General features: G+C 43.6%; 1 protein-coding gene across 1 annotated transcript in view; it reads right to left on the reverse strand.

Annotated features, from left to right (window-relative positions):
* The window catches only part of RBM43 (RNA binding motif protein 43), a 265,140-nt gene extending 245,505 nt beyond the window's left edge, over positions 1-19,635 (reverse strand). The window contains exons 1-4 of the mRNA XM_062637769.1: positions 19,503-19,635; positions 16,978-17,176; positions 16,308-16,402; positions 15,083-16,226 (exon numbers count right to left, since the gene is read on the reverse strand). Coding sequence (XP_062493753.1) covers positions 15,492-16,226; positions 16,308-16,402; positions 16,978-17,176; positions 19,503-19,601 — 1,128 coding nt within the window. The 5' untranslated portion in view covers positions 19,602-19,635 and the 3' untranslated portion in view covers positions 15,083-15,491. The remainder of the gene's footprint in view (positions 1-15,082; positions 16,227-16,307; positions 16,403-16,977; positions 17,177-19,502) is intronic.
* Positions 19,636-19,642: the final 7 nt, after the last annotated feature.

Genomic DNA, 19,642 nt, shown 5'->3' on the forward strand with positions numbered 1-19,642 from the left:
GTTTCAGCCCTCGAAGGAGTGGCTGTCCCTTCTCCCCAAGGCTCCCTCATGGACAACACGTGCATTATTTACCTGTTAAATCCACAGCCTCCAGACACGCTATGTCACACTATGGGGTGGTTTCTCATAGCATCTAAGTTACTGACACACTGGGAAGGGCACCTGGGCACATGCATCACCCCCAGAACAAATGCAAGGACCCCCTAGACTGTCCATCACCCTTTTCCTCCTCCTCCATTCCCTGGCTCAGCTTGTGCTACCAAGCCAATGTTGAGGAGAGGAGGGAGCCTTGCTCCAAACCTCCTGCAAGGCTTTGGGGTTCAAGAGCTGTCCTTGGCCCCTCCTGCCTTGCCATCCCCAGCATTTTACCAGCTCTCCCCACTGCTTGCCTCCAGCCCCATATCTCAGTCCCCTCCAAGACTCTGGGACCAGGCAAGCCAAATGCAGGTTCTCAGGAGGCAAAACTACTCAAAAAAATAAGTTTTGCCTCATCCCTTCTTTAAAAGAGACAGACATTTGGAGATGATGAAACATCTATCACCCTGTTCTAAATTAAATCTGGGTCTCAGAGAGACCCTTGCACAGCCTGACACGTTCAACAGTGGATTTTAAAAGACCATTGCTTCTCAAAAAGCCACTCCCCTGCTAAAGAAAGGCCTTTCTGAAGGCCACAATAGCGACTGAATGGCTCCCAGAGTAGCTGATCACCTGGTTTAAAAGCCAAACATGATAAAGTCCCAATCCAAAGTACATTGGGTTTAGCACCTGTTTTGTCAGGGCTGAGTAAGCCTTACATACTCAACTGCAGCCCCTTAATATGGAAATGACATTGTTCTGTTATCCTAAACTGAGCACTAATAACTTTTTCCCATGCCTGACTCTGCAAGCCATAACAATGATGCTTTGAAAGCACTGCCATTGATGTTTTCTTTTATTCTTTTCTTCTGTAGAGCCCTTCCTCCACAAACCCACTGAGGTGTGCCTTGGGGCATTGAGGGATTACGGCACAGGTGCTCCTTGATAACTCCTTTGCCTTCCAAAGGCAGCTCTGGGAGTGCCCCATGCCACTCATTTGGGACCATTTCAGGCAGGGATTTCATCTCCTTGCTGTCACGCGTTTGCAGGAAAAATCCAAAGAGATATCTTTTAGCATTGAACATAATTTATCAGTTTCAGCATGCCCCAAGCAGCCTCAGCTCTCAGCCCCACATATTCAGACCTGTCTTAAATCTACCCCAGTCTGAACCTGGGGGACCATCTCCAGCAGCATACAGCTAAGGATGACCAGACAAATACCTTCTCAGCAAGATGTCAAGCTTTGCCTTTCTTCTGCATGCAAAGAAATTACATCAGAAATGACTTCCCTCAATCTCAGTAAAAGCACATTAGGAAAAACTTCAATTTCTAGGAAAAAGACTTGACAGCTGTGTTGAAATTACCTCTGGTAATTTTAACTGAGTGGAAGCTTTTATATTCGATTGCACAAAAAATGTAAAGCATATCACTTATTAAGCTTTTATGTCTGACATTCAGTCTGGTACCTGATGACATCTTTCTAGCAATCTGGAGATCACACAGCTAATGTACTCGGAAATGGTAGAATTAGGGATGGTGGAAAGTCATTAAATTTAAAATTAAATAGGCTCTCTTGTTCTTGAAGGTAATCTTTAAAAAAAAAAGAAAAAAAAAAAGGAAAAAGGTGCCCCTGCAGAAGTCAAAAAGCATCTCCATATTCACTGTCTGAGCTTTCTTGTTTTTCCTTTAATAGTAACAATTAGCTGACTTGAGTATCACACCAGCTTCGCTGTGATTCGGGGAGGAACCTGCAGGCTCCCACAAAAATGAAGCATCAAGTCCTCCTCTCTGTTGGTGCCAGCCAGGGCCCCTGTCTTAGTCTAAGCTTTTTTAGCCCAATTTCAAAGGTTGAAAAAAAGAAATGCAATGCAAGTGGTCTGACACTGCAGCAAGCCAACCCATTTTCTACCCAAGGCTTTTTAGCAAGAAATGTCTAACAGTGCATCATAAGGCTGCCTTAAAGGGGCAATTGCAGGGAGGGACAAAGATCTCATTTAGACTAGTCTATTAAAACCCACATAAAAATACAAATATAGCTGAAGGAAAAATGCCTGTAAAGTGTTTAGGCCAAATTAAACAGCCCAGAAATACTTAAAACAGTGTTGCCATCATTTTGTACACCAGAAGGATGCTAAGCTATCCATAGTCTGCATTTCTTCCCTGGGATTTGGGAACCCCAGCCCCATAATGGGTGTAACATGGTGGGGCTGCCTTCTCACCCCATGCTCAGCAGAGCTTCCTTAGCACTCCCAGTCATGTTTCTGTGCATTGACCACATCAAGTTACTTGTGCAAAACAACACAGCATCCACTCCTTTGCAGGAGTCTGATGGGTGACCATAGGCCATTATAGGTGCAACAAGCTACAACCCCTCAACTGCTGCCACTTGCCATGTACTTTGAGATCAGCCATGCTCTGGCATTAGCTGGCAATGCCAGTGACTTGTAGAGCTTTTTGGGAAATCTTGGTTCCTAACTTATGGCTGAGCTGAGGCTGTGCTTACAGCATCCTGTGATTCATTAACCTGGTAACGATCTCAGAGTGAACATTAATGGCCTTTGTGAGAGTATAAAATGATGCATCACTGCCAAATATCTGGCTGTGGTTAACAGCTTCAACTCGAAAGGTAAGCCCCACAGAGGAAAGTATAAACACATTATTTAAAAAAACCCTCTCAAAATAAACCTTAAAGGACAATAAAAACAAAACAGTTACAATATAAACACACCCTTTTGTGCCTCTCTGTTGTAGTGCATACTACAGAACATATGGTGTATAAGATCACCCACGGACCAGTGTTTCCTGTACAGGCTAACAGTAACTCGAGACGGCGAATAGCAAGACATGCTTTCTTTTACTCCTGCTACCAGGGACCCGTTCTGCATTTCACGTGGCTCTCAGCCCACTAAGAAGGGCTCTTGCAATTCACTAACTGCTCCTGTTAGCAGTGCAGGCAATCAAAACAGATATATCCTGACAAATAGAGGCAAAACGAGCAAGTTGGCTGTACCTGCGCATAACCACGAGACTTGCTGGAAGCCCCGCTCCTAAAGTTACTCAGCAGAAGTGCATATTCACAGGCACAAAGTGTGCAGTCACATTCTCTGTGCCAGCCCTGCTGTGTGCAGGGTGTCAGCAGCGCTTTGGTGGTGACATGCCATGTACACATCTGGGTGAAGTGCACCTGACAGGATGAGGGCAGTCCCATAAAACCCACTTTGATTTGCTTAATGAGCTGCTTATGGCCAAGAATGAAAGAAAGGAGCATGGCAGATACCAAATCTAGTAAGTGCTGTTAATGTTGTTTGCTAGCACGTCTTTATGGAATGATACCCAGAGGACATGATGTCCCAGGGGTATCTATACATGCTCCTGCTTCCTACCTGCAAAGTCCTAAAGCACCACCAGAGGGGAAGGGGCCAAGAGAAAGAGCCTGTTGGTCACATCATTAGGTGCCATCTAATTAATCAAAATAATAGTTTTAAAAATTACTTTCTAGAGCTGAGATGGGCCACCCCCAATTTCCCCTCTATTGCTACAGACCCTGAGATGCAGGTCAAACATAAATATTCAGATGTTCAACAACTCCACCCCTGCCAGTGCCAGGTCACATTTACAATCTCCATGTCACATTCACTCCCATTCACAACACAAACAATGGCTGAAATCCAACTTAAAAAAGGGCCTGTACCAGAGTCGTGATGCTCTGGGACCACAGGGCTCCAGCTGCTCACCCCAAAAATGCCAGGGGGGCTCATTAGCGCATAGTCCAGTCTTTTTCTATGCTGTTTGGAAGATGAACAAATCTCCTGGATTTACTGGTCTGAGTGGCTGATGTAACGAGCTCTGCGCAGCTTCTATGGGCCTGAGGCGCCGTGAAACTGCCGACAGCTACAAAGGTAATTTAACTGGTGTAAGTTTGAAGTGCAGTTCACATTAAGTACCAGTGGGTAGTAAAATACTTCTAATTATTCCCATGTCCCTAAGTTTTCACACCTCAATTTTTTTTAATATTCAATCCCTCTGTTTTCCTTTTTGGAGTTAATTTTTTTTTCCAGGCAAAAAGGAGCACAAATACAGTACGATACACAAACCGACACTATCTGCGATTTGGTTTACAAAATAGGCGGGTTTTGGGAATGGCATATACAACATACATTTTTATAAGGGACCATGTCAGACACAGCAGTTCTTTTCCCTCAACAAAAATAAGCATTGTTTGCTAAGTCTGTTTTTTCTTTGGCTAGAGAGAAGTTTTCAAAATTCTTCCTTTTTTTTCAGTTTATGCCATTTTCACAAAGTATTTTCTAGCTCCATGAACTGCCCAAAGCACAAGCCGCAAAAGCACAGAGCTGATGGATAGAGGACCAGGAGAAGTCTGAATGTGAACATGCAAGTTCAGTATCTGGTGAATTTGTCCCCAGGTGTCCCTGCTCACACTCAGCCAGCTTTAACACCAGCATAACAGCACTTTATGTCTATCACAACATTGTCATGAACCACAATATAGGCTCTACTCCTTTTCTTAAAGCACCAACTTCAATTCTTGCATATACATGAGATTCTCAGCATCTGTTATTTTTTTCCAGTTTCCAATTATTTTAATGTTCAGGCTTTTTAGTCTGCTTTTCAGTTAAACAGCTGGAAATACGCCCTCTAAAGGCATAGAGTTTGACATGGAGGGCTTTAGGAACGTAAAACGTGGCATGGGGTCTCATGGCCCATGCTTCCCAAATGCTTGAGGCTGACAAAGTGTTAATATTTTCCTGGCCTTACCTTAGTGTGTTATTGTGTTATTGTCAATTTTTATTCTGCTATTGAATATATGGCCTCAGGCAAGCATTTGCCCTCTTTGCCTCAAATTTTGAATCCATGAAATAACAAAGGAATTACAATAGTTTGACAGTTATGAAAACACATGACATTTATACTCATTTTACATAATGCTTACTTCTCAAAAAATGGATGCACTACCTCAAATTTCATGTTAATGTGCTGGACTATCATGGAAAACATCTCCAGAGGCAAACAGAAATAGTGTACAATTCATGGCAGGTGAAAACTTCACAGCATGAGGCTGTAGCAAACCCCTTGCATCTGAGGAAAACCAAATCATATTATACCAGGAGGCCAAATGAGCAAAAGAACGTTATCGCTTCATCTACTGAAAATTTCCTAAGCCTAAGGTGCCCCAAACACATTTATATGAATGATTTTAGACTAGATAGATGTCTTAATATTTAAGATGTCAGATGGAGTAATATGTAAGTAATTATGTTTTGCCTTTCATTCAGTCTTTGTCAGGGGTACAGACTGATGGCCCTGGAGATTGAAGGCTTCTGCCTAGATAGTGGAACTACCTGTTTTTAACACTATAAGTGCAAGCTTTCCCTGTCACACTTTCCCAAAGGGGCCAAAAAGCAGGACGGGTCTATTCAGTAGTTGAATCCTGTCTGGAAGAAGAGAGTCCTTGCTTTGGTAGTCTATGGAAATAAATTAATGTATGGAGTATTTACAGCTGGTTTCCAGGGCAGCAGTGAACTGGCATTGGTACAGAGCACAGCTTCAGTGAGTCTTATGAGTGCTGCCCATACTATGACTAGCTAATGCAAAAACTGTCACCACTGTGTGCCCCTACCTTTGCAGATCTACCCTGAACAGGCAGTCTGGGGTTATATCTACCCTGGGACAGGCAGGGCAGCAAATCTGAGACTGTCCCAAACCTCCTCTCAGCAGCAGATTTGTCTGAACTGAAGGTTTTGGCTCCTGCAGTGTGAAGGCAGTGGGAAAGCAGAGGGTGGAAAACTACTGATAAATGGACCAAGACACAGTGGTGACAAAGATGATTTGCCATTGGGAGCAAGGGAGGTACTGGTGGAGGCAGCAAGTCCTGGCTCAACATGACCTGGCAGTGTGCACTTGTGGCTCAGAGAGCTGCGTCCTGGGCTGCATCTCCAGCACCATGACTTGTTAGTCAAAAGGGGTGATTCTGCCCCCTCTTCTCCAACCTTGTGAGACCCCCATTGCAGTGCTGTATCCAGCTCTGGGGCACCCAGCATCAGAAAGATGTGGACCTCCTGGAGCACATCCAGAGAAGGCCACAGAGATGCCCCAAAGGCTGGAGTACCTCTCCTGTGAAGACAGGCTGAGAGAGCTGGGCTTGTTCAGCCTGGAGATGAGAAGGCTCTGGAGAGACCTTAGAGCAGCTTCCAGTATGTAAAAGGGTCAACAAGAAAGCTGGAGAGGGGCTTTTGACAGGGGCCTGTAGGGATAGGACAAGGAGGAATGGCTTTGAACTGACAGAGGGGAGATTTAGATTAGATATTAAAAGTTCTTCATTATGAGGGTTGAGAAGTTCTTCATTATGGTGCAGGTTGCCCAGAGAAACTGTGGCTGCCCCATCCCTGGCAGTGTTCAAGGCCGGGTTGGATGGACCTAGTGGAAGGTATTCCTGGAGACGAGGTGATCTTTAAAGTCCCTTCCAACCCAAACCATTCTGTGATTCTATTCTATGAAGTCAATCCACACCAAAGAAAAATGTAAGCATGAGAGTTTTCCTGCTTATCTGAACACAACTGAGCCCTGAGGATTCCCATAAGACTTTGCTTTCAGGAAGCCAGCTGCTTCCCTGGCAATCTCCACCCTCCTGGAAGGTGCACCCCATCATCGCACAGCATGGACTGGCAGAAGCCAGCAGCAAGCTTCTGGCCCATGAGACAGGGAGACCTTTGTCAAATCCATCTATGAGTTTTCCCAGTGTTTAATACAGGCCTGGATGGCTTTATGTGCTGCCCAGGGTGCCCACCAAAGCCAAAACAGGAATGAAGTCCTAATTCTTTTTGAGGTGATGGGATACTCAGGCTGACCTCAGCAGCAGTCTGGAGTCAGGAAGGAGAGACTTTTGCTCCTAATCTACCACTGTAACCATGCTCCAGCGACGCCTGTACTTACTGCCTATTCATACAACAGCACACATTTAAGTTTAAATTCAGTGCAGAACACAATTCACCAGCTAGCCATTAACAGTGCTACATATGGATGTTCAAATCAGGTTTACGTAACCAATAGCAAGGCTACTACTATCTACTCACTGGAGCAACCATTAAGATGAACGAACATCACAATTTTATCTGTTCACTTTCAGCTGTTGCCAGCCTTGTATGGTTGTGAAGAGCCTGCAAAGGCCACTCAGCAGTAATACTTGACAATTCTGCTTTAATTTACCCAGCCTCCATCCTCCCTATTAAAGAATGCCAGTTATTTGCAGTCATTTGTGAAAATGTGAATATGCCACATGAAGGGAATGAAACCATTTCTCAAACTCCTGCTCCAGCCTTGCAAAAATTAATTAATCCTGTAAAAAAAAGAAAAGTGTTTCATTGAACTGCACGATATGAAAATGCATTTCTTCCATAAAATCAGAAACACGCTGCCCCATGCTTTCCCTGCCCATACCCTGGTTAGTTTGCCCTCTCCTGACAGATCCCATTCCATATGTCACTATTACCTAATTGAATTAGCAACAGCTCACAGTAAGTAATAGAAAGGAAAAACTTCACAGTGTGATGAGCAGACTTTTACAAGTTGGCATCATAACAGTAGAAAAAACCAGAAACCTCTGAGAAATACCATTAAGAATTATCAAAATATCTTTGGGTCTCACATGCCAGAGCTGCAGCTACAACCGCGCACATGCATCGCATTTTGCTGATCTTGAGGCTTGTTAGTGGGAGCACAGCTGTTTTCTCCGGGAAACTGTCAGCCTCTTGATGTAATACTGACTTGGTGGGGAGAAGCTGCTTTAATTACCACCTGGAAATAAACAGCAAGTGTTTACAAGCGGCAATAGGCTCTCCCCTGGGGAAGAATACAAAGCTTTCTTAACTCTTTAGTTCTGTGACCCTGGTATTTATTTACTTCTGTTTCTATTTGCACAAAGCCTGGGAGTGGCAATGGATGTGGCTTAGGACTGGCCAATACAGAAGCAGCCTAAATGTCAGTTGACATGAAGAGTTGATAACCTCGGGCTGAGGTACAAAGCAAACCAAGTGCAGCTTCTGCATGATCAGTTTTAATGTTCTAACTTGGTGGCACTCTCAGCATGCAGCATATTCATCCCTGAACAAAACAGGTCAGGAGCACAAGCATCTGATTGGAAAGATCTATATCAGATACCAGTGCAATTACAGGCTCCAAGCACCTGAAATGCAAAGGAAACCAAATCACACCTCACTTACAGTTGCACATCCGAGATATTTCTCCAAGAGCTGAAGGATACCTACCAGACACGTGAGGGTTTTGCTTTATCTCCAAGTACTGGGGAACTTGAAAGACTGCTAAGCAAGAGCATGTTAACCAGTCCATAATCGCAGCAAACTCACCATATGGTAACTGGAAATATAAGGACACATCAACCTCAGTGATGCTGGATACACATTGCAAATTCTTTTGTGCCTTCCTCTGCATTCCCAACAGGACAACAAAGCTGGCAGTTAAGTAGAGGCAAAAGAGTCAACTAGAAATGCGTAGCAAGAATCCAGAACTACCTAAGATTTTTCATCTGCACAGTAAGGAAGGATGTGTGTGCTATCTGTGGAGACCACCACATACCACCTATTCCAAAGCAGAATAAATTATCCTTCAGAGGAGGCTTGCTATCCTCAACAACTAGATTGTTACTTCAGACAACTAATTTACTACAAGGCATCGTAGTTCTGGTAAGTTAAATAGCATTCTCAAGAATGTCTTATATGATTAGGTATTCAATATGTGATTCCTATGGCAGCACTGCAAGTTTAGAGGCTCTTCAGGGTTACCCATATTAGAAAACTGAGAATATAACACCAAAAGCTAAAAACATAACACAGGCCCTAAACCAGCAAGACTTTAAATACCTTCTGAGGCCAATGACATTGCAGACTGAGTTTGCCATTGTGAATTTCTGATACCCAAACAGCTACAGCTCACAAAGAAAAGGGTTAGTGTGAAAGTTGGCCCTGTTTCTGCAGCAGCATCACTGCTACACTCTCTAGAAAGCCAAATACACTGCTGGGGCAGTGTGTGTGCTTTAATAGGAATGCAAAGTGGTGTGGGAAGAAAGGGAGAGAGCCAAGCAGCTGGCTTCAATTAATCACCAGCTCTTGTGGAGGCTGAGAGGATGACTCTGGGGTTGTGAAGACAATACTTCATAGGCTGAGGAGAGAGACTGGGAGGAGGTGGGTGGTGTGGGTAGGCTGTAATGGTGTGGGGCAACCTCAGGGCATGTTTGTGAGGCATATTGGGGAGCAGCAGTGGGGGAGCAGGAGAATAGCTCTGCAAATAGTATCAAGCCAACAACTAGATAAATACGGCTATTGTGGTTTAGACTTCAGGAGAGTTTGGAGGGGGTGGGGGTTGATAACTGTAGTTATTATAAATGCTGTTATTTTGTGGGTTTTCTTTATTTTCCCATCTTCAAGTTCTCTTTTTTTTTCCTTTGTAGCTGATTCACCCTTGTTTGTTCTCAGGGGCTCTGCTAGCAGTGGGATAGCTGATGTAGCTGAACTCTTAACAGTTCCACATGTGGGAGAAATACTCCAGCTGCTACTAAAAGCAGCATTTATGACTGTGCTTTTAAGTGTGGTTTTGGAAGCACAGGTAAAACCGTATCTGTCTAAGACTGTGCTTCCCATTCCTGTCTCTTTTGCAACCAAATGAGACCCCTACCTCAGAAAGAACATATTTTCTCTGTGTAAATAACACTGCACTTCCCTAAAGGCCTGTCTCTACCCTATGTAAATAAAATCACAGCCCCTCCAGGCCTGTCAGTGCTAGGCATTAATGAGCCTGCAAAATTGTTCCTCCTGTCATTTGATTTGGCAGTGCAGATGCTTAAGTCTCTCAATGTGTTACTCAGAAAGTTTGGAAAATGTAAAGTATGCCTGAGAGAAATGCCAAATCCCTTAACTCATGGGGGAAGCGTTCATATAACTTAGAGCAGAAAAAGCGCTCTCAGTGGTGTTTACTGTGTGCATTAAAACTTTCCAGTTGTTAAGAACTGGCTATATCTGTACAAAAGCTGTCTGCTAATACATAGAAGCACCCAGACAATAGTAAAAATGGTGAGTTTCTGCAAAGTCCCTGTGTGCAGGCCAGGCAGAGCACATCTATATGCAACACCAAGGCAAGATGTTGCTTTTATTATAAAACTAGTAAAAATTTGTCACAATCTATGCCAAAATGGAAGCGAAGATTTTCAAAAATCTTTGTTAAGGGTATCTTAACTGAAAATCAAACCCATGGCTGTATACCAGCACTGCCCACTGACTTCCGTCCCAGCCATGCCAAGAAGAGATGGGATGGATTATTCGTACATGTGGGAAGAGTTAAATTGCTCAGTGCAGTGGTGGCTGAGGGCTGGTGGTGTCCCTCCTCCAAGGCCTTTGCACTTGGAAGAGATCTGGAGACCGAGAACAGTACAGGTAAACTGGGATCCAGGTCCTCAAGTCTGAGGGATGGGGCTTAGCTGGAAACATCTCCCCCAGCTAGCAGAACAGCTGGCTTGCATCTGCTTTTTCCTTCATCTAACTCCCTTCTGTCTCAGGATAGTGGTAACAGGGTGGTCATCCCCCACAGCTTGTGTGGACACCAAGGTGATCTGCCTGCATCGTGCCACATTGCGCTTGTCTGGTACAAGGCCCTACATGCTGAAGCAATGATGTTTAAGAAGGAGCTAACTACAGCAGTGCTCGGGCTGCTGGTCAATTTACTCGTCTGTGATTTCAGTGTGAAATTGGGAAGTACTCAATTTCCTTACCCGTTTTTGTACAAGCTTGAAAGAAAGTGATGCAAGTGTGAGCAATGAAAGGCTGGAAGGGATCTCTCCCAGATTCTGCTCCAGGCAAACAGACCTGAGTTCTGTTTCCACCAGCTAAGGGACAGAGCAGCACCTGATTCTGGCGTCTCATTCACCAGGTGCCGTTGGGCAGGACCCCAGCGGAGACTTTGGGATTTCAGCTCCAAAGCATCTGGCTCCCTCTTGTGCTTCCCGTGTTTATGGCAAGAGAGGTTGCACGGGATGAAGTCCACGCCGTGGAACGCACTGGCGGAGATGGCCCTTGCTCATCTCTTTGTGTCCAGTTGGAGAAGCGGATCACATCAGTAGCTGTTACTTAAGACCTGACCCGATATGGACCCTCTCTGTATTCTGGTACCCTTGAGTGTGCAGGAAATACGAAGCTATTCCAGGATCAAGCTAGGGACTAGGGTATGAAGAACCATAGGCATTACACACAGCCAGCTGCTTACATCTTGATCATGGATGAGTTGTGACTGTCAACCATAGCTTCTGCCTTGGAGAAAATCCACCCTTCCTCTGCATGATTCAGTCCAAGTGACAGCACTGCCATCTGTACGTGCAACGCTCAGCATGCAATGTGCTTCCTCCTTCACAGTGTTAGGAATTTACAGAGTATGAAGTTATTTCATCTGTTTTTTCCAGTATTTTATACAGCTTTTTTTTGGTAAAGTACTCTGTGTAGCAGGTCCTGATCTATACTATTCCTTTTACAAAGGTGGTAGTAGTAACAAGAGGTGAAATCCACCTGAGAAATGGCTTTAATGCAGTGCTCCAGCAGCAGTGGCTGCCTGCATTAGAAGTAGTGCTTCTTCTTAACTGAGTTACTTTTACAAGGTTTCTTTAAAGGTCATTAATGGGTGTCAGGAGACAAAGCAAAGCTGTGTTAGCTGAAGCAGAAAAAGGACTTGCTTTCCAGCAGATGTTCTGCAATCCTCTGTAGCTAAGGAAAAAGTAACTACAACCAGATTAGGTGCTGTTGATTCTGAATGTCTGTGCAGTTTTGACTTATTTTTCCTTGTGTGTTTTTTGTTATTTTTTGTTGAGTTTATTTGTTTAAATCATAATTAAAATGAATATTTTTGTTATTCTCTTAGATAAGTTGTATGGGCAGCCTGCTGCAGAAATCAGGGAAGACTCCCATCCTCTAATGGTAGGTGACAAAGGTAATGTATCTACATGTGATATTACTATGCTCTTAGTTTAAAAGAGAAGGATGGAAAAGGTCTTTTCATTAGGAACTGTAGCTGATTAAGGGGTAGAAGCCCAGAAGACAAAAACCGAGTTATTTTTAATTAAATTGGATAGAAGCCACATATTCCATAAACAGCCACCAGCTGTTTAAATGCAAGCTAAATGCAAGGGAAGAAGTCACCACAGAAATGTTGTGCAACGGAGAAGGAATTTCCCCAGTGCTCACTTGGCTCTGATCTACAGCTGCTCTTCTCTTGCACAAGATGTGCAACACAAGACGACTGTGTGTATTTGTTTATGGGAGGCCCCTGAGAGCCAAACCGGAGCTAAGTGAGCACCTCTGCTCCTCCGGATACACAGCCTGCTAAATTCATCTCCTCTCTCCTGGTGGGAGCACGTCCCCATTCGACCCCAGCTGGCTGCAGGTACTCTCACCCTCTGGTTGATGACCTCATCACCCTGATGGCTGATGACTATTGTCTGTTTTCATCTGAAGTTTATGCGTTTGAATCTCCAGTGTGTCCAGATGAAGATTTAAGCCTAAAAGTTGTCTTAAAGAATGAGTTATTTGCTAGTAATGCTGTTTGGTTTTGTGTTTTTCTTTGTAAAATAAGACACATGGCTTCCAAAAGCAGCAAGTGCTTCTTCCTTAAGAAAATGTCATGAGGGCATTGCAGTCTTTCAGATGTGACAGGTCTTTTGTAGTCTGCTTTTTTAACAGATGCACAGAGAAAGTTTCAATGCAACCCAAAGGTGGCAGAGGCAGTTCTGATGACAACAATTAAACCTGCAGGAAGGGATTTTTTTTCCTGATGGAACAACCTCCTTCCTGCAGGAATTGAATAATTTTTTACATTGCATAATTAGATGCACAGGTACAATGGAGAGTAAAGGTGGCTTTGTCCTCCCTGTGCTTTCTGTCGGTGATGGTGAAAGGACTCCAGTCAATCATTCCCCCTCCATCCACCTCCCCCATCCCCTCCGGTCAATCTCGGAGATTGCTTTTGCCTCCAAATTGTGTATTTCGCTGCTAAGGGATGTCAAATTTTCCCTCAAAGCCTCAGCTTTTCAGGTGACAGAAAATGGTGTTTACCCCACTAACCATAGCAGGGTGCTGCCAGGAAGTGGGCTCAGGTTCTGCTGCTATTTGTGACCTTTTCAAATTATTCTTTATTTTTTACGCTGTGTCAGTAGGACTTGTATCTTAAGTCAAAATTAGGCTTTGTATTTTTACAACATGAACTGTTATGTAACCTCCTCCGGCGAAGGGCAGCGAGCATTGGAGCAGCAATAAGGACAAATACCTTGTTGAGGTCCCACGAGCAAATTCTCTCTTCAAATTAAAAGGCAAACTTGATGCTGAGAATACAATAGCTTAGATCTAAGAATAACATCTGATATGGTTTCCCGGGTATTTTCCAATATACACAAATACAAAATGCCTTTCCCAAGTGGAGTTTAATAGATACAGCAATGCTTTGTTTGCCATAAAAATTACCAGGACAATGAGAGCTGGCCATGTCTCTTACCAGACCTACTACTGATTTGTTTTGTTGTATTTGGTTAATATTCATGGTAATGACAAAATCGGACTTTCATTTTTTTTTTTCTAAACATTTATTGTTTTCCATGGTATCTACATTGTGAAGGAAGGAACGAATACATGTTTTATTTATGATGTTATTCTGCTAAAATGCTGTTTATATTTTTACTGCAAATATTTGTTTATCCTGGTAGATCACAGCTTTTTTTTCTGTTACAGAAAGCAGGTTCCTCTGTGGGCTTAAATCTTAGAGTAACTCAGTCACTGGCCATACATGCCACAGACTTTCTACCACCACTAGTGTAAAGACCCTGTCCTGCCTTGTCCTTGCATAGCTACAAGGAACCATCAAAGGTGACAAAGTTGAGGTGTTTGTGGCCGATATCATTGCAAATATGACATGGAAAAGTAGCCCCAGAAAGCCTGGAGCATGACAATAGCTACTACTTGCTAATTCACCCTGGATCCAGTCCCTATTTACTAGGCACTCCATAGAAATCAAAAACAAAAAAAAACACAACAAAAAACCCCAAACCACCAATGCAAAGCTCTTTTTGTCTAAAGAAATTACATCCTCGGTATGAGACCAGAGACACCGGATAGGAGAGCACTTGGAAACAATGAGTCAATGCTGGCTGGTGGGTGCAAGGGAAAGACCCCAGCACTCAGCAGCTGGGCACTGCCAAGGACGCAGTGGCAAAGGGGTACTTGACAAATGGATCTGAAGAGGAGCTGTTGCAGCTAAACCAGGATTCAGCAACAAAATTGTATTCATCTGTGATGTTTTCATGATTTTAAGACACTAAGATTCTGACTGAAAATCGCTCAGGAAAAATGAGTTGCTTGCTAGGCAGTAAGATCTGAATGACACCTGTGCCCATGCTGCAAACTGTTATGTTGTCAAACTTGACTCAAAAAGTGATGCTCAGCCAGTAGTTATCAGTCAGGATTCAAACTAACACCAATGCCACTGTTTTACCAGTCCAGCTCTAAACATTTATAGTAGTGAATAGGAAGTACTAATGCTGTGAATCAGAAAAAGAGAACAGAAGCCTCAAGGGACACCTTATCACCGTGTTCCAGTAAAGAGTGGCTACAAAGAAGATGGAGATTCCCTTTCAACAAGGAGCCACATAGAAAAGATGAGGGGCAATAAGTACACAGTACTTCTGGGGGAGATTCTGGAAAAAAAAAAACATGCTATTGCTTTTATGAAAATAAACATACTTATTTTTTACTGTCAAGAACTTCCACTACCATCTTCTAAGGTCTTTTTCAAGACATGACAAGCCTGTATATTTAATAAGCATTTCATCCCCTCAAGCATCAAAGCTGTATCTTCTTCTTGCATCCCAATGACAAGAACTTGCTTTTGCAGATAAAGCCAACAGAAACAGGCCACTACTCCTGTTTTCAGTGGTCATCTCCCTATGCACAGAAACATGACTTCAGTGCAGTATTTTGTACCAGGTTGGCTTACCCAGCTTTGTCAGTCAGACTTCTTATGATAATGAGAACTCTTAAAAAAAATTGCCTTTTCTCATCCTGTGCTCTCTGATGACAAGAGAATGAAAGTGCATACGCCCAGAACACATCTAACAAAGGAAAAAGGAGCTGTATCTGGACAGAAGAGGCCTAACTTCTTCAGTCTCTTAAGCTCAGAAGAGATACAGAGATAATTTACTTCCTGTTCCAAACTTCATCAGGAGGAACAGGCTTGTTCACCCTCAGATGCAGACTGTCCAACCTGTGAGTGGGAGCAATGTGACAGATCTTTAGTGACACAGATGTGCACAGGTATAGTCTGTACAAGTACAGCATGTAAGCAACATAAACACTAGCTTTCTACCTGCTGCGAAACAGGCTCTGAATCTCATTCCTCGCTTTCTTTATAAACTCAAATACCTCAGAAGGATTTCCTATAACATCAATGTGAGTATCATAAAAGATGATCAAAACATGAGGGTAATGGGGTTTCACACTTTCACACGCCCTCCTATATCTCTGCTTTTCATCTCTGGTGTGTTCCTTGAAGTCAATCCTCTCCTTACGCAGAGTTTTATGGAGTTTTATAGACCAATTTTCAATTTTCTCTTTGACTTGTAATGCCTGTCCAGCATCAGACCTACTTCCAGCATTCTCAATATATAGTGTAGTTACATCACCATCAGTGATGTCAAAAATCACAGTGTCATCACTTACTATGAATGTCCTGGGAAAAAAGGACTTCATGTAGCGATATATATCTGTGTCAAGAACAACCACCTGTTTTTCCACACCATGAACAAAATTACTCATCTCCGTGGTAAGTCCATGCTGCTGTTGCCTCCTTCTTGGTCTCTGGTGGGATGTACCTTTTTCTCTTTTGTCCTTCTCTGAAATGGATTTTGCTTTTAATAAGAGAAAGTCTCTTAGCAATTTGATATCTGGAAATGACCCTTGAACAGAAATATGCCCACTGGATTGCAAAGGACCAAAGCTCAAATCTGTACTCTTTTTCATTTCTTGTATCAGATCTTCTAAAATGAATTGTTCTTTGAAAATAGACATATCGAGGACACATGTGACAGAGCTGAAGACCTAGAATTTTGAATTGGATAAGTTAAGTAACGGTTAAGATAGCAATGGAAGTACAACTAGATAAATTATGAAAGAGCTTACATTTTCAGAGAAGCGGGTTACTTCCAGCGGGTAGTATCTGGAGAACCTCTTGTCCTCTAGTCGATGTTCATCCTTTTTTAGAACACTCTCTACAACTGAAGAGAAAGCCAGATTCATGCAGTAGGATAATGCATTAATGCAGGTCTGATGGCAGAACATTTCATGGGTATTTTTCTCTTGATGCTTTCCCTCACAATGTTGCAAACGTACACATAGGTAATTCACTATTTTTGCCTAATACTTTATGATTAGCCAGTACTGTTCAGAGAGAGAGGCAGAAGCCTGTCTTCTTAGAACATTAATTAGCAGAGATTTATTCTCAAATGCCTGATGACAAAAATTCTATCTGTTATGCATGGTATAAATTTATTCCTAAAAGCAAACATAACAAACACTTTGCAAGAAGCCTGTTTAGAGGAAAAAAAAAAAAAAGAAGAAAAAGGAGAGAAAGAATTAATTCTATCCCAGTCAAAACTAGGAGAGCCATGACTCCAAAGAAGAGAAATACAATCCTAAAACTTTGGCTGACTAAAAGAGAGGTGTTAGTCTCTCAGTTCTATAAAATCCTAGTACCAGCAAACAATTTAAAACAATTTCTTTTAGGATTAACATTCTAGGGCTAATTCTTTAGGGGGCATCTGTATTTTCTATAGTACATTCATCTAACTACCTTTTTGGTCTTCAAAAGTTACATATGCAACTCCTTTTTTGTCTGTGGGATACATTACGTCCTCCACATCTCCACCGTTGTTCTTTGACATTTGGAAATGAATTGTCAGTATGTCGGTCATGACATCATTGTGCAGAAGGCCATCTGGAACACCAGCGATGACAACTGTCCTTGCTGATTTAGCAGCTTGTCCTGTCGCCTGCACACAAGAGACACGGCACACCATAAATGCACGGAGTCCCGGTGACCTCCCACAGAGGTTACCCAGATTCACACCCATTGCTGAAGGGACTCCCCTTCCCTTTGCATAAGCAACCTGTTCATTTACTGAGCAGTTTAGAAGACTGATGAATCAGATTTCAGTGGATACCAGCCTCCCTTAGGCACCTTTACAGTACAGCGCAGTACGAAGTAGCCTGACTCTTAATTGTAATTTACGCCTTCTCAGTATCTTCTTAAAGCAGTAAAAATTAGAACTAAATGTACCAGTTTTTCAAATGAAAGGTCCAGTGTCACACTGACGACGTAGTTTCTTCTTGATTCTTCTACTATTCAAAATCTGAAGAGAATGAAAAATTTTAACTGCACTTACTGTTCAGTAAAGATTGTCTTTTCAGAGGGGAAGGGTCAGATTCAGACTGTACTTGTTAAATTCATGAGAGCTGGGATCTAGGGTTGTGTTCTGACTCCTCTCTCTCCACTTATTAAATGGATAATTGTTAAATTGGAAGAACATAATCCCAGTCATCTGAGACTTGCAGTGCATAAAACAACTAGCACCACACATGATTTTCATCAGAGCCAAACCTCCTAATGCTGCAAACATGAAACCCATCCTAAATAGGATTTGCATTCATGTCTTGTTAAGAAAAGCATATTTTCTTTCCATTCTCATTACGCAGACATAAACAGTAATACTTCACTGGGAATATCATGGCACAATTACTGTAAATAGTGGAACACTGAGTAAATTTTGTAACAGTTCATTGACTTTTTGGAAGAAAGAAAATAATTTAGTATATCTGCATGGCAGCATTCACAGGAATGAACTGTCAATAACTTCAAAGTGACTGCACTCATGGTCAGCCACTCCCGCTAAATTCTTTGGACTTCTCTTACAAAGCTTCTTCTAGACTCTGGGCTGCATAAAATATTAGAGCCAGCACAGCAATTACAAAGCCTGCAGAATGCGCTGCCAGGGGCGAATGCTCTATTGACATGCGTCAAAAGCCTTGTGGACCACCACCACAGTGTTTCTGAAGAGACAGACTCAATGAGACTGCGCAACCAGGGGAGCTTTTAATTCATAAAGACATGGGGCCTTTTTTTGTCACCATCAAACTTAAAGAGCCAGAAGCTTTAATTATATTAGGCAATTATTTTGGTGGTAATGTTCGTGTGAAAGCAAGTTTCTGCACTAACGAGACAACATGAAGAGAATATAAACAGGGTGCTCCCAAGATTGATGGAGCTATAGGCAGGATTTTCTCACGCTTCACACAGCCGATGCAGCCTAAGCATGAGAGGGAGCACTCAGCTGCCAGACAGCATCTTGCACCTTGCCAGCTGGTATTTTGGAGCAGCACTCATGCCTACTATTGGGGTTAGAAAAAAATCCACATGAACACACAGTTTGTTTGTGTTGAATCACTTCCAAGACAAGTCTGTACGCAGTGGCTGTTGCTAGATAGAGCTGCACAGCTGCGGGGGGTGCCTCAGGGACACAGGCAGGCGGGTAAGGGAGAAGAGCCCTGCAATGCTGGTCACTGGTGACCACAGTGCCTTGTGCATGGCCAGTTCTTCCCTGTGAGGGTAGTGAGATGCTGGCAGAGGCTGCCCAGAGAAGCTGTGGCTGCCACATCCCTGGCAGTGTTCAAGGCCAGGTTGGACGGGGTTTTGAGAAACCTGGTCTAGTGGAAGATGTGCCGGCTCAGGGCACACGGTTTGGAACTGGATGAGCTTTAAGATCCTTTCCAATTCAAACCATTCCGTGATTCTATGACTTGCCATTTCTTGGCATATCTGCTACACGTATCAACACTGACAAGAGATAACATGAAGACTTACCTATAGACCTCATAGGTTCTCACTGTTATTAAAAAACATAAATAGTAATACTAATGACAGGGAAATCGGACCTGATGCTACCATTAAATAACTTGAGGGTCAGGGCACCAGGCCATGGCAGACAAGACATTTCTTCCTGTGCGGGAACTGAGCGAGGGACAGACAGGGTTCACTCGCCTCCCCAGCGCTGCCATTACTTTTAACCCTCTGAGGCTTTTAACAAGCGAAGCAGAAGGCTGCTCTCTGCGCCCTGGCTGGCGGGTCCAAGCCGTGCGGGGGTGGCGGGGACTGGAGAGGACAGCGGGAAGGCCAGCGCCCTCCTCATAGCCCTTCTCCGAAGCCTCCCGGAGCGCGCCGGCCCTTCCTCCCGGAGGGCCCGGGCCCGGCCCCGGCCAGGACGATGACGTTCCTCTGGAGGCCTGCCCGCGCCCTCTCCCGCCGCCAATCCCAGCACTTGCCATGGCTGTCCCTCCGCCGAGCTGAGGCTTCCGCTGATGTCCGGGGCGGCGGAGAGCGGCTGCCTCTGAGCACCGCCCGTCCCGGCGCCTCCCGGGCATCGGGCTCTCGACCTGCCCCGGCCGAGCCGAGAAATCGAAAC

The sequence above is a fragment of the Pezoporus occidentalis genome, unplaced genomic scaffold (genome assembly GCF_034315485.1).
Source record: "Pezoporus occidentalis ecotype Australia unplaced genomic scaffold, CSIRO_AGI_Poc_V1 ctg54, whole genome shotgun sequence".
Classification (NCBI taxonomy): Eukaryota; Metazoa; Chordata; class Aves; order Psittaciformes; family Psittacidae; genus Pezoporus; species Pezoporus occidentalis.